Here is a 15,790-nt window from a genome sequence, read left to right as displayed (position 1 = left end):
ACTAAATCCTAGTTTCTCAACATCGGCGTGATCAATGCTCTGGGTTAGGTAGTTACTTGTTGTGAGAGTTTGTCCTGTTAATTGAAGGATATTTAGTAACATCCCTGGCCTCCAACCACTTGATGTCATTGGCACACACCCCCAGCTGTGTCGACCAAAAATGTCTCCAGATAGTACCAGATGTTCCCTGGGAGCAAAATCACCCTGGTTTTGAACCACTCTACTAAAATGATTATATGCTTATGTTCCAATGAGGCAGAACATTTGAATGTTGCTTATTCTTAATCCTATACTGTATTTCAGATTTTTGCTTAGAAGAACAAAGCCAGATTACAGCACGAGCCATTCTGCAAGACTCACGGAAGATGTCCTTGCAGATGATCGAGATGATTACGATTACTTGATGCAAACATCCACGGTATGAGGTTACAGCTGTTGTCACGTACTCCTCTTTGTCCCTTATTATGTGTTGCATTTTGAAGAGTTCATTTTCATTCATCCTGTCTAGCCAGCTTATTTTAAAATTATTATTTGCTTATATTTTGGGGATTGAAAATTTGAAAAGTATAGGTGTATTCTGATATATGTTACCTACTAAGAGACCTATTTTAAATAGAACATCCTGCTGGTGTGCTTAATCCTGATTTGTTGTCCTGTTTCTTTTTCTTTTTCTTTTTTTTTTTTTTACTTTTTAAAAAAATTTTATTTTATTTTTTTTCAGTGTTCCAAAATTCATTGTTTGTGTACCACACCTAGTGCTCTATGAAATAAATGCCCTCCTTATTACCCACCACCAACCCCCCATGCCCCTCCCCTCCAAAACACTCAGTTTGTTTCTCAGAGTCCATAGTCTTTCATGGTTTGTCTCCCCCTCCGGTTTCCCCCAACTTACTTCTCCTCTCCATCTCCCAGTGTCCTCTGTATTATTCCTTATGCTCCACAAGTAAGTGAAACCATAAGATAATTGACTGTCTCTGCTTGACTTACTTCACACAGCATAATCTCTTCCAGTCCCGTCCATGTTGATGTAAAAGTTGAGTATTCATCCTTTCTGATGGAGGCATAATACTCCATAGTATATATGGACCATATCTTCTTTATCCATTCGTCAGTTGAAGGACATCTTGGTTCTTTCCACAGTTTGGTGACTGTGGCCACTGCTGCTATGATCATTAGGGTACAGATGGCCCTTCTTTTCACTACATCTGTATCTTTGGGGTAAATACCCAGTAGTGCAATTGCAGGGTCATAGGGTAGCTCTATTTTTAATTTCTTAAGGAATCTCCACACTGTTTTCCAAAGTGGCTGCACCAACTTGCATTCCCACCAACAGTGTAAGAGGGTTCCCCTTTCTCCACATCCTCTCCAACACTTGTTGTTTACTATCTTGTTGATTTTGGCCATTCTAACTGGTGTAAAGTGGTATCTCAATGTGGTTTTGATTTGAATTTCCCTGATGGCTAGTGATGATGAACCTTTTTTCATGTGTCTGTTAGCCCTTTGTATGTCTTCTTTGGAGAAGTGCCTGTTCATGTCTTCTGCCCATTTTTTAATGTGATTATCTGTTTTGTGTGTGTTGAGTTTGAGGAGTTCTGTATAGATCTTGGATATCAGCCGTTTGTCTGTAGTGTCATTGCGAATATCTTCCATTCCATGGGTTGCTATCCTATTTCTTGAAAAAATTTTAATTTCCACTTAATTTTTCCAAGTGCATATGATTTCCTTCATCTTAGAGATATATCTAAAAGGAAGGTGATTTCATATACTTTGTCAGAGGTCACGTTTTGCCAGATGCTATTTACAGTTTTCAAAACATCTTTTCCTAAAAAATCCAAGTGGGAAAAAGAATATAGACTTCTAGCCCTCATAGAAAGCCCCCATGTTTGGGCTAGATTTTCACATATTCTCAGCTATTTCAAAGTGATTTTAAGGTATCAAATACTATGTTATCGATAGAAAAGGTGAAGCATATTCAAATAGTGGGTAACAGGTATAAAGACTCCAGCACTGATTGGTGTGTGGTAAGCTTAAAGAATATGAAGCTTACATGCCTAAATGGATTATTTTTCTACATAAGTGTACTGTACATGTACACATACATTTGTACGTATGCTATGAATATACATAAACTTACTTTATAAAACTTACTTTTATAGTTTATGAAAGTATAGAACTTTTATACTTATGAGTATAAATAGCCTGAAATCACTTGGAATGTTTGCTCTGACAAAATCTTTTCTCTTTTTCCCATTATTTCTGATTTAATTTCCCTTTGCTCTAATTTAAGACCTATCTCACAATGTTAGTTCTTTGTACCTATAACATTTGAATTAGGCCAAATGATTTTAAACAAAGAAATAACAGCCTTAGGGCAGTTTAAAGACACTGCATATCAAGGTTTTGTTTCTTCTTACTTTGCCAACACTTGTTTTTACTGTCTTGACAGTACTATTACTCAGTGAGAATCTTTCCTGGCCAAGAACCTGCTAACGTCTGGGTAGGCTGGATTACATCAGATTTTCATCAATATGATACAGGCTTTGACTTGGACAGAGTTCGTACAGTAACCGTTACTCTAGGAGACGAGAAGGGAAAAGTGCATGAGAGGTCGGTTTTTCTCAATTTTCTTTTTACATGAATGATATCTGATGGAAATGTTGATCAACCTAGGTGTTTGTTTTTTCCCCCTTGGATTTCATGTCCAGAATAATACTGTATTTATAGAAGCAATATCCTCAAACCATTAATGTCAGTGTCCTTTTTGTTACTCCTACAAACCAGTAAGGAATCTGAATATATTAAAAGTGAAAAACATTATAAAGTAAGAGCAGTGCATCCTTTTCGGGTAATACTCATATATTCCTTCAGGTGACACTGGATGTGACTAGCAGTTTGGGTTACCTGTACTTAGCCTTTGTTTTAGCGATTAGGACGGGTGAATGTGAGACCTCTGTGGTCTGCAATGTGTCTGGGGAACTGTTGTTGTGGTGGGGAGATAAACGTGAAGAGAATATGGGCTAGTAGTTGAGACCAGGTGGACGCATTTGAACTCAGACTGAGGACTAGTGGGTTCTTTCCTCAGCTTTGCCATTGACTCGCTGTGTGGCTTTGGGTAAGTCACTTACACTTTCTGTGCCATCCTTTTTCATTTGTAAGACAAAACCAAACTCAAACCAAACCTTCAAAAAAGTGAAGAAGGCTATCTTCCTTGCGGAATGAGACAAGAGAAGATCTGACCATTTGCTTCTACCTTTTGTGCCCATGCATCCTCTCTGATCTGCTGTGACAGGTCTCATAGAAAAAGGCCTCCATACCTTGCTTCTCTTCTATACCATCGTTTGTGGTGACTGGAAGCTCACTCTCCTGCCTTCAGGTCGTTACACTGGAGCCCTTGAGACAGTGGGCCGAGCCAAAATCTCCAGTCAAGAGTGCTTTACATCAGTATGGGGGTCCCAAACCACCTGTCTCCGGGAATATTCTTGCAGGACACATTGGATTTTCAGAGATGGCAACAGTATAAGGAAATAACCCAACAGAGGAATGGGATACCTTAGAGATGATTTTAGCTTAAGAAATAGAGGGTAGGGAAGGGTTGTCGGATCTTAAGTAAGTAGTGCAAAGAAACAGAGCCAACTTGATTATTCCAAAACTGACTTTATCTCAGCCTTCTTTTTCTTTTCCTCCTACTTGCCTGCCTTTGACTTTTTTTGCTAGTTTCATGAGCACACCACTCTGCTGTGGCAGAGAAAAGGAAGGAGGCAAAGCTGAAATCACTTAGGTCTATTACCATCTCTCATAAAGGTTTCGGTGAAGGTGAAACAAGGGTTTATTGTTAATATTGCTGATTTTATGCATATTCTAGCTAATTTTTTCTCTCATAACAGATCATCGGGAATTGTCCACAAAGGGGCATCATTTTAGTCAAATTTTAAATATACTGAATCATTGATGGCTCACGTAGAGTTTGCCTAAGGACTTTGATAGTGTTTGGAAATGAATGCTTCTCATCCCCAAACAAGTGGTTTAAAAAAAAAAAAAAAAGGAAAAAGAACACTTTGAGCATGAAAATTACAAATTTGAATGATTATTAAATAGTTAAACTTTTTTGAACCTCAGAAAAAGGTTCAGTTTGGTTTGAGTTTTTGGAGGGAAGGTGCAGGTCAGTTTTTACTTGGTTCCAACTTGTTGACCTGTCTCCATTAGGTGTGAAATTCAGAGACATATAAGACCTGATTCAGAATGTCCACGAAGTCAATGGGATTTTGCTCAGAATCACAGAATCGGGCCCATTGTGCACCTCTCCCATTACAGCATGAGCTTGTTGCTTGCGCAGCATAATTTAGGTTTAGTTTGCAAGATATACATGCTTTCTGTTATGTCTGTGGTTGTACGAAGATGAAAATGTGCTTTTTTTTTTTGAAATTCAGCATCAAACGCAGTAACTGCTATATGGTGTGTGCGGGTGAGAGCATGAGCCCCGGGCAAGGACGCAACAACAATGGCCTGGAGATTGGGTGCGTCGTGGACGCCGCCAGTGGGCTGCTCACGTTCACTGCCAACGGCAAGGAGCTGGGCACATACTACCAGGTCTGTGGGCAGAGATGGTGGCGTGCTTCCAGAAAGAAAGCCTTTCTCCCCATGAGAAGAAAACACATTTTAGATCAAAAAGTACATTAGAAATTAGAAGGAAACAGTGGGGTCCCTGGATGGCTCAGTTGGTTAATCTCAACTCTTGATTTCAGCTTAGGTCATGAGCTCAGGTTTGTGGGGTTGAGCCCTGGCTCAGGCTCTGAGCTCAGCAGGGAGTCTGCCTAGGTTTCTTTCTTTCTGCCTCTCCCTCTGCCCCTCCCCCTTGCATGGGATCCCTCTCTTTCTGTCTCTCAAGTAAATAAATTAAATCTTAAAAAAAAAAGAAATTAGAAGCAAATGAAAATAGAAATGAGTTTAATTCTACCCTTCTACCTCTGTTTGAATAATAACAGTGCCTTTCAGAGGAAACAGTATATTCCTCCAAAAATGTTCATATGATAACACCATTAAATAGTCCAAAATCATTATTGAAAGATTTTGAGAGAATGCAGATGTCCAGTCCCCTTCTGTAAAGTGTTCCTTAGTCATTATAAAGAAAATATTTTTTCTTAGCATTCCTTCATTGACTAATCTTACCAAATTCATTTGTTTATTTAAGGTGGAGCCAAGTACAAAATTATTTCCTGCAGTGTTTGCACAAGCAACAAGTCCCAATGTTTTCCAGTTTGAGTTGGGAAGAATAAAGGTAAGAAAGACTCATTGCTGATATTATATTTGGGGTCTTTCTATTAGGAAATAGCAGTTATTTCTTAAATGAATTCACTTTTTTTTTTTAGTACTCATATTAGTTACGTAAATGATCCTTAAAAGAAAGGTAAGCCATGTTTGAAAGTTTTGTAATCTCCTTCAGGTCACTGGGGCAATGAAATTAATTAGAAAGGGTTTTAGCGACCATTTAAAGTATATATTAATTCATTGAAATGGTTAAGAACAAAAAAGGGTTTCTCTGTGGTCATCAAAAGTATTAGATTCAATAAAACTAGGCTTCTATGGAATAAACATGCCCAATAAAATACCATTCGATAATCATTGAATTCAGAAGTGAACTAGTAAGTGGGCTTAAAGATCTGCAACTCCTACTTAATGGTAAGTGCTAGAACAGGGCAAGTATAGAGAACTGTGGGCATACAGGGAAGAGCAGAGAAGTTGGAGGTTGGAGGGGGTGGATCAAGTAAAGCTAAAAGCAGAGAGGACATGCAGGTCGATTCTTAACTGTGGGATAAGAGCTCTCAGAATACATTTAATGGGAGAGGCCATTCTGGACAGAGAGCCCAAGAAAGCAAACTTATGTGAGTCAGAGAGCTGGAGGTTAAAGAATTCATTGGGACTCTCACCAAGGGTGCCTTCCAGGATGTGGCTGGAGATCATTGTGGATAGAAGGGAGACCAAGTCCCAGCAAGCTGTAAAGGCCTTGAATGCCGTGCTAAGAATTTGGTACCTGTTATGTAGACAATGTTGATCCATTGGAAATGTGAAGCAGGGGCCTGAGTATAATTAAACGTGTTTTGGAAAAATACATTGACAGTCACATGGCAGTGGCAATGTGGAGAGGGGTCTGCTGTCTCGAGAGTGAGAAATGGCCGGAATAAGGAGGTGCTGCCTATTTGATACTGTCTGCACACGACAAGGAGATGAGAGTCGTGGAAGTTGTAATGGAGAGAGAATGATAAATGGGAAGATGCTGTAGAGGAGAAATGGATAAAATGGGACAATTGGACCAATAGGATTTGTTGCTGAATGGGATTCAGGTACTCAAGGAGAATGAAGAATCCGGGATTAAAATAATTTTTCAATTTTTTTCAGTTTGGATAACTAAGGGATGTTAATACATCAAGCAGAAGAGCTTGTTGAAATGCAGGAAAAGGAACTGAATTGAATGTTGCAATTGTAGATTTGAGATGCCAGGCACACATCAGGATGGATGCAGTAGATGGTTTTCTGGGGCTGGCTCGGTGACCTTGGACATGTTCCTTCAGCTGTGTGAGCTCAGTTTCTGCCTCTGTGAAATGAGATTCTTAGCAGCCACAGGAAGGCAAATATAATATGGAATAAAGGAATCCATGACTCTTACTCATTAGGAAGGCTTCTCTGACCTTGCCAGAAGAATTTCAGCAAAATGATGGATCAAGCTCTATTATAGCAAATTCAGGATTGAAAATGAGAGAAAGACAGCAAATATGGATATGTATATACATATATACATGTATATTTTTTCACACACATACACATATATATACACACACACAATGTATATTGTATATATGTGTATATATGTATTTATACCTATTTATGTATACATGAATATATAAATTTTATATATTTTTCTCTCTGTATATATATATATATATATATATATAAAATTTAACCAGAAAAGTGGTCCTTTCCTGGAACTCTGACTCAATGTTGGTCTGTTTGACATTTCCATCTGGGTGTTTTACAGACATCTCAGATTAAATATGTCCAATTATGTCCAAAAAGGAAATGCGGACCATCGTGCCTCCTCCTCCTAACCTGTCCGATCTATAGTCTTCTTCATGTCAGTGAATAGCAGAGTCACTTGCTTAGGCCCACAACCTTGGGGTCATCCTTGACTTCTCTCCTTGACATTTCGCATCCCAGTTCCATCCACCAGTGAATCCCCGGCCTGCAACCTGTCACTGTCGCCCCTTCTGATGACCACATCGATCTCCATCACCATCATTCCCCATCAGGTTCCTCCAGTGGCCTCTTGATGGGGACTCCTGAATTCCGCCTTGCCCCTCTGTTCATCACTCAACAATCTGAGTGACTGTCACTGTACTCAAAGAGAAATCAGATTGTGTCATTCCACTGCTCACAAACCCTCTTTCCCTGAGCACAAAAATCCAAGGTCTCATGATGGTTCTCAAGTCTAAACAGTCTGCTGTCTTGTTACCTCCCTGACTTCCTCTCCTGCTGCTCTCACCCCTTTCGTTCCACTCCAGCCACCCTGGCCTCCAGTCTTCCTCAGACTTGCCAGGCAGACTTCCTCCTTGGGTCCTTTGCATTGACCATCCCTTCTGCATGGAAATTTCCTCCCCTGCATGTCCACCTGCTTCTTCTTCTTTGGATCTTTCTTGATCACCTTCTCAGCGACCCCTTTTCTGACTACCTGTTTATTATTCCTGCCCTGCCTTCTGCTTCCTTCATCCTGAGTCTACTGTTGAGTCTGCTTTCTGACTTTATTTTTTTTTCTTTTGACTTTATTTTTTATCTTCAATTTAAAAAATGGAAGCTGGATGAGAGGGGAGATTCTGTGTGTTCTGATCATTTGGTGCCTAAAGCCATTCTGGGTCTTTCCCCCACTACCCCATTAAAAGAGGAGAATAGGAAAGTAGCCTGAGGATGAGACTGTCTAAAAGTATGCAGTAGACAAGGCTTTACTGGAGAGGGAGACACTGAAGGTAATGGGAAAGGTGAGGTCATTTTTTTTTTATTCTTCATTAATTTTTATTTCTCAGGAAATATGTTACCAAACTTACGTATTTACATATTCATATTATATATTTGCATATTTATTTATTTATTACTTTTTAAACTTTCAGCATAACAGTATTCCTTGTTTTTGCACCACACCCAGTGCTCCATGCAATCCGTGCCCTCTCTAATACCCACCACCTGGTTCCCCCAACCTCCCACCCCCGCTGCTTCAAACCCCTCAGATTGTTTTTCAGAGTCCATAGTCTCTCATGGTTCACTTCCCCTTCCAATTTCCCCCAACAACCTTCTCCTTTTTAACTCCCCTTGTCCTCCATGCTATTTGTTATGCTCCACAAATAAGTGAAACCATATGATAATTGACTCTCTTCTGCTTGACTTATTTCACTCAGCATAATCTCTTCCAGTCCTGTCCATGTTGCTACAAAAGTTGGGTATTCATCCTTTCTGATGGAGGCATCATACTCCATAGTGTATATGGACCACATCTTCCTTATCCATTCGTCCGTTGAAGGGCATCTTGGTTCTTTCCACAGTTTGGCGACCGTGGCCATTGCTGCTATAAACATTGGGGTACAGGTGGCCCTTCTTTTCACTACATCATTGTTTTTATATGGCCCTTAAGAGATAGGTGGGGGTAGTATCAAGGTCATAAGTATGGCAATAAGTTGTGGCCCAGTTGAGACCTCTTTCCCTGAGACCAGACAGAAGGAATTAGGAAGGCTGAAGATGATACATACTGAAGGTAGAGGAAGGTGAACGACAAATAAATTGTATTAATGTCTGATGAATTCTGTTTCCTTGTGTGATGGTCCAATTTATCTGTTGAGATGTCTCTGGAGTACCACCGGATACTAAAGCCTGATAAACCCGACAGGGGGTGGATGAGTGGTTGAAGGAATAGGTAGGTGACAGGGGACAGGCAAGGAGAGAGAGCCAAGTGGTTGCAACTCATTACAGAGTTGGGCGCCAAAAGCAGCCTGAAGGAATGTGGGATTTCACTGAGGGCCCTGCTCAGCAGAGAAATATGAAGGTTCTGTGGTTATACTTGGTTGCCATTGTGTTCGCAGTGAGCCAGAGAATATAATGAAAGCAATATCCCCAAACCAGTTTTGTTTTTTGTTTTTTTAAAGATTTTATTTATTAGAGAAAGAGAGACAGAGAGAGAGCACGAGCAGGGGGAGCAGCAGGCAGAGAAAGATGCAGGCTCCCCACTGAGCAGGGAGCCTAATGTGGGACTTGATCCTAGGACCCTGAGATCATGACCTGAGCGGAAGACTTGGCTGAGCCACCCAGCCATCCCCCCAGACCAGCTGGAGATACATTCTTTCATAATATTCTCTCCTCTTGTCCTTGCAGGAGCGATTCAATCCAAGTTCTCTTATTTCTTGTATTGACTTTGCTGGACACGGAGAGAATCTTACTTCCACTACCTCTTTCCTGCACAGGACCGTGGTCATTATTGTTAACCCCATAGACTGTTACAAATTAATTCTTTTTCTGCTCCCCCTCTGCAACCCCGTTCCCTAGAATGTGATGCCTCTGTCAGCGGGCTTATTCAAGAGCGAGCACAAAAACCCCGTGCCACAGTGTCCACCGCGTCTCCACGTGCAGTTTCTGTCCCACGTCCTGTGGAGCAGGATGCCCAACCAGTTCTTGAAGGTAGATGTTTCTCGAATCAGTGAGCGCCAAGGCTGGCTGGTGCAGTGTTTGGATCCTCTGCAGTTCATGTCTCTTCATATCCCGGAGGAGAACAGGTCAGCCCCACATGCCCTTTACCGTCCGATTGGGACCCTTCGAAATTGGGGGGTGTTGCTGGGGGACCAAAAGGAAGCTTAAAAATATCCAGTTTCTTGGGGCAATGGAGATATTATTTCACATATTCCATGCTGAAATCTCTTTCTTAACCAGTTCGTTACTGAAACAAAACTATTGTACTGTCCTTGGAGGAGCTCTGGGATATTGCTCCTTTCCTCTTTTTTTCTCTGCGCCCAGAGCAGGTAAGCATTCCGACAAGTGTAGCTGCAACTGACCTTAAGACACGGTGGTTGCACGAGGTCTGCTCTGGGCTGGGATGGGGGATGTGTGGTCCACGGGCCTTCTTATCCCAAGGCCCAAGCTGATGGAGCAGCTCCAGCCTGAGACACAGGGTTTCCGTGGCTAAGCGTGGGTGTACAGGAGGGTTCAAGGACACTTGAGGTCTCTGAGAACTTCTTTTTCTTGTTCACTCCTGTTTTATTGATCCAAGACAGTAATAGTCAAGCCCAAAGTAAAGAGGGCGGAGAAGATTACTCCACATACAGGGAAGAAGGAAGAGGGAGAATGTTTAGAAAGGACAGCATAATCTGTATCGTGGGCTGAGGGAGTGGTTTGTTTGTTTTTTTAATTTTTTATTTATTTTTTTTTTAAGATTTTTATTTATTTGACAGAGAGATCACAAGTAGGCAGAGAGGCAGGCAGAGAGAGAGGGGGAAGCAGACTCCCCGCTGAGCCGAGAGCCCGATGCAGGGCTCGATCCCAGGACCCTGAGATCATGACCTGAGCTGAAGGTAGAGGCTTAACCCACTGAGCCACCCAGGCACCCCTAAGCGAGTGTTTTATTTTATATTTAGTATTGTCCTTATAACAGATAAAATAATGAGTTATCTCTTTTCTTCTCCTGCAGTTAAAGCCATAGCTCATTAATGTATGAATATTGCTATGAGCAGTTGGTGGGGGAAGACAGATTAAACTGATTGACATCTGTGCTTTGGTTTGCCTTCACCTAAGTGTAGAGTTGGAAGATGTAGACTCTACATCCTTCAGACTTCCCTAATTCATTCATTCCACGAATATGTCTTAGTTCCCACTGTGTCCCTGGCACTGGATAGTAAATGGTGTACAAAACAGACATGACTCTTACCTTAAAAGATTTCATGGTCTGGTAGGGAGGAGAGGTTCTTTAAAGGAAGGGACAGGGTGCCATAAAGTGAATAATGGCGGGTATATGGGAAGGTGGCGGCAATGGTGTAAAATTATAGAGTCCTTAGATGTTTCTAGATACTGACACTTTGAGAGTGATTAGACAGTAGAGAAAGTTGTATTCCTCAGTAGGAACCTAGAATGAGGATGTTCTGTGTTGCTACAATGAACGGGTTTATATGTATTTGACCATTGGCCAGACTAACAGTCTTCTTGAGAGACTGGGAGGCTTAGCTAAGACCTGGGAATCATTGTCCACTATACTGTGAGGTCTCCCTACTCAGTTATACCTTCCCTGCCTACTCAGTTATACCTTCCCAAGAATTGGCTGCTAGCAGCTGAGCCCCATGGTTGTGTGGTTTCCTAGAGGCCCAGGTGGTACACAGGGTGGGGAATCATTTGCTTTGGGTTTCCAATGCATAAAGTTTCTGGTTCTGAGATTTCGGAGGTGCAGTCTCAAACAATTCTGCGCCATCAGGCTTTCAGTGGAATAACTTTGAGCCAGGCAGCGTAGATACAGTTGGGCATGGGCAGAATGATAGAGTCCTAAGGACAGTGACAGAGCTTAACAACAAATAATCACAAAGAATTACCCAGCACCTACTGTGTACTGGGCTAAGTGCATGATAAATATTAATACACAAGTCATATAACCCATGTTCTGATGAGTTAATATTAGAGTCTCACCAGGGATGTTTTCCTAGATGAATGAGTCACTCCCCTTATTGTGAATGTATCAGGTTTCTCCTTTTAATTCTACAGTGTCACCTATAAGCCATCTTAATAATATACTAATAAATAGTATAGAAAATTTTGCACATCTAAAAGAATTATGTGCTTTAAAAAATTGACTCTATTTTGAAAGGAATGGCTTTACTGTAGGCATATTCTGGCCACACTTTTAAGGTTTTATGTGTTAGAAGGGCATGATAAAAAGCAAGATGACCTGAATTAAGAGCCTAGTGTAACCAGATTCCCAGTAGAAACTTTCCCAAGTGTAATGTCACAGACAGTGTTTGTTTTCCCGAGCTGCACAAATCTGGTGGAAACCAGGGCTGTGTTGGTGGACATGTAGGGGCTGTGTGGGATGTATGAGATGGTAACTCACATCGGAGGAATTAGCCCTCCAGTCCTTCTAACTGTCAGGGTAGTAGCTAATCATGAATCAGAGACAAGGTCAACGTAGCCCAAGGCAGAGTTTCCTCATTTCTTGAGCCAGTTTAGCTAAGTTGGAGAGGGACATTCCAGATTTTCCAAGGAGTGCTTGCACTTTGAAAGAAAGGGAGTCCCCACATCCAGGTGGAGACCGCATCAAAAAGCGGTGCCCCAAACCTTGGGGTGATGGAAGATGGAAAAGCTCCAAGTGCCGCTAGTTGGAAATTTCCAACGTAAAATTGTACGCATGGGAAAACTTGTAACATAGTACTGATTAAGGAAAAACAAAACCAAAAACAAACCACTACGCTATCATGAAACCTGTCATAGAAAGGTATTTTAAAAAAAAGTGTTTCCATAACTTTTTTTGAAATTTACGATGTACGCAGATTTCTCCTGCGATTCAGAATTTTGAAAAAAGTGTCCCACGCTTCACCTCGCTACCACGCACCCCCTTCCACAGGTCCGTTGACATACTGGAGCTGACAGAGCAGGAGGAGCTGCTGAAATTCCACTATCACACTCTCCGGCTTTACTCCGCCGTCTGCGCTCTCGGGAACCACCGGGTGGCGCACGCCTTGTGCAGCCACGTCGATGAGCCTCAGCTGCTCTACGCCATCGAGAACAAGTACATGCCCGGCTTGCTGCGCGCCGGCTACTACGACCTGCTCATTGACATCCACCTGAGCTCCTACGCCACGGCCAGGCTCATGATGAACAGTGAGTTCATCGTGCCCATGACGGAGGAGACCAAGAGCATCACCCTTTTCCCTGACGAGAACAAAAAACATGGCCTTCCGGGAATTGGCCTCAGCACCTCCCTCAGGCCACGGATACAGTTTTCCTCCCCCAGTTTTGTAAGCATTAATAATGAATGTTACCAGTACAGTCCAGAGTTCCCGCTGGACATCCTCAAGGCCAAAACCATTCAGATGTTGACAGAAGCTGTTAAGGAGGGCAGCCTTCATGCCCGGGACCCCGTTGGGGGGACAACTGAGTTCCTCTTTGTACCTCTCATCAAGCTTTTCTATACTCTGCTCATCATGGGGATCTTCCACAATGAAGACTTGAAACACATCTTGCGGTTGATAGAGCCCAGTGTGTTCAAGGAAGCCACCACTCCAGAAGAGGAGACGGACACGCTGGACAAAGAGCCCAGCCTAGAAGACTCCAAGCCAGACAGAGCTGGCGAAGATGAAGCCAAAGGGGGTAAGAGGCCCAAGGAAGGCCTGCTCCAAATGAAACTGCCTGAGCCAGTTAAATTGCAGGTAATCAGAAAAAATGATTTCAGTCAATTTCAGAGTCACTAACTGTGAAGGTATTGATATTTACCTTTGTCTCCTTTTCTCTCGGGGCTTGTGTGTGTGCTTTGGTGTTCCTATATAATGATAGTTTTTCATAAAATTAACCAACTTCCTGTTGTGCTTAGGGATGTGTCCATATAATTTTGTTGCATTTAGAATGGAATTTGTGATTTTTCTAAGGGAGTCAACTGACAGTAATTCATCAGAGATACCTTTAGTAATTTGCCTCTGTGTGTGTAGGTCTAGGTGTCCACCTGCCAGCCCTTTTTCTCCTCCCTCTTCATTCACTGCTGGAATGCCTGAAAATTGAAGGCACCTCACCCCCTTTCTAACTTCGCCTCCACTCACGCCAACCCTCGAATACTTGTTTGCCAGTAGGTGTGCCCATTCTCACACAGCAAGGGTTTGCTTCCTGCATGTATGTTTCTAAGAAATTAAAGACATCGCCTATTTCTTGTGCTCATCAAGATGATGTCTAAGGATCGTTTCTTAACATCTCTTTAGTTCACCAGAGTCCATTTGATGGTTTGCATCATTGACAAGCACCCTTGCTCTTCCTTCCTTAGTTGACATTGATTGAGCTCTTCCTCTGAGCCAGACACTTGGTTCTGGATGGAGGAAGCAGATGTGGACTCTACCTTCCAGATGTTCACAGTCCCTAAGGGAAATAAGCACTTGTTTATCTCTCCATGCTAAAATAGTTTATTGCTAATTGCATTAAATGATCTGAAGGAAAAGAATGGATGACTAGAAAAAAAGGAAATGTCCACTGGATTACTGCAAGAAAGATGGGGGAATCCTGTCTGAGATGGTGGCTTTTAAGCTGAGGCCAGGTGGATGAGCCGGAGTCCAGTAGACATGAAGAAGGAGCAGGAGGATTGTTCTAGGAGATTTTCACCCAGAGCATGTAGCGCAACAAAGATTCTGAGACCGAAAAAGACCAGTTAGCTTAATGAGCTAAGGAGAATAGGTCAAGTAGGCAGAGGGCAGTTCATGTAGAATCTAGGCATTTGATAAAACCAGCCATATGATAGACTTTAAATTTTATCCTAAGTTCAGATAAAATCGCTGAGGAATTTTTTTTAAATCACTGAAGAATTTTAACAGGAAGTTTCTATTCTAAAAAAATCTCTGATGAAAATTGATAAGGAGAGAAAGGGAGGGTCATCTAAAGTCCACTTAGTCAAGAAGCTGTCATGTTGGTCCAGACACAATGGAATGATGCTTACACTAGGGTGGGGTGAAGGGCATGGAGAAGGAGGGTAGATGATAGGGCTACCTCAGAGCTGGCATTGACAGGAATGTGCCTGTTGTGGTTATGAAGTTTTCTTTAACTACCACCTTCCTTATATGGTATTATATAATATTGGTTGTTGGTATTATATGATTTAAATGTTTTCCTAAGCACGGGCAGAACATTTGCTCGTAGGCATGTTTCTACCAACATACACTGTTGGTTAAAAATCCTTTTGGATTCAGGTAGAAGAATACCCAACTAACCATTTCGTGAGTAAGCGATAGAACCACTTAATTAATTTACATGAGAAGTCTGGAGGTACACAGTTCTAAATAATGTCCTCAGGAACCTGGCCGTTAATATTTTCCTGTGCTCCTCAGTGTGTGGTTTTCATCCTAAAGTGAAGTGATCGTGTCACTCATTACCCAGTTGTACCCATTTTTGGGGGGAAAAAAAGAGGTGTTCTAGTCTTTTATTTTTGATGAGAAATCTTTCCCATAGGACCCCCTGGCTAACTTCTCCTTATATATCTTATTCGCCATAGTACCTGTGGCTGAGAGGTGGCCAGGATGGTAAGTGTCCACCAGAAGAATGTATATTTACCCTTTTGGCTAGAAAAATTATGTCTTATCCCCTGGGACCAACCACAGCCTGCACAAAATCAGAATTCTGTTCGTAGAGAAGAGTTGGCCACTAAGCATGTCTGCCACAGATTTTGATCTGATACGCATTCATCACGTAAAGATCCAGAAATTAAATCTCATCTTCGTCATTGTCTTTTTAGATGTGCCTGCTGCTGCAGTACCTCTGTGACTGCCAAGTCCGGCACCGGATAGAAGCCATTGTGGCCTTTTCCGATGACTTCGTAGCAAAGCTCCAAGACAACCAGCGTTTCCGCTACAACGAAGTGATGCAAGCCTTAAACATGTCAGCTGCCCTCACTGCCCGGAAAACGAAGGAATTTAGATCGCCCCCTCAAGAGCAGGTATGAGAGTGCAATGGAAATCCTTCCTTTTTACTTTGGGTTTTACGTCATCCAGGATATAGTAATTGCAAAGTTATATATCATAAGTTACAAGTGTGGTTT

At 41.9% G+C, this 15,790-nt stretch overlaps 1 protein-coding gene across 9 annotated transcripts in view; it reads left to right on the top strand.

The window, feature by feature from the left end:
• The window catches only part of RYR2 (ryanodine receptor 2), a 740,314-nt gene that overhangs the window by 510,365 nt on the left and 214,159 nt on the right, over positions 1-15,790 (top strand). For all 9 annotated transcript variants that reach the window (XM_032883093.1, XM_032883091.1, XM_032883088.1 and 6 more), the window contains 7 exons: positions 304-418; positions 2,447-2,607; positions 4,428-4,587; positions 5,189-5,275; positions 9,577-9,803; positions 12,626-13,430; positions 15,488-15,688. In XM_032883093.1, the coding sequence (XP_032738984.1) occupies positions 304-418; positions 2,447-2,607; positions 4,428-4,587; positions 5,189-5,275; positions 9,577-9,803; positions 12,626-13,430; positions 15,488-15,688 (1,756 nt within the window). The remainder of the gene's footprint in view (positions 1-303; positions 419-2,446; positions 2,608-4,427; positions 4,588-5,188; positions 5,276-9,576; positions 9,804-12,625; positions 13,431-15,487; positions 15,689-15,790) is intronic.

This window comes from Lontra canadensis, unplaced genomic scaffold (assembly GCF_010015895.1).
Source record: "Lontra canadensis isolate GAN:19392208 unplaced genomic scaffold, GSC_riverotter_1.0 scaffold85, whole genome shotgun sequence".
NCBI lineage: Eukaryota > Metazoa > Chordata > Mammalia > Carnivora > Mustelidae > Lontra > Lontra canadensis.
Note: the sequence above shows the minus strand (reverse complement) of the source record. Positions and strands in the feature narration are given on the sequence as shown.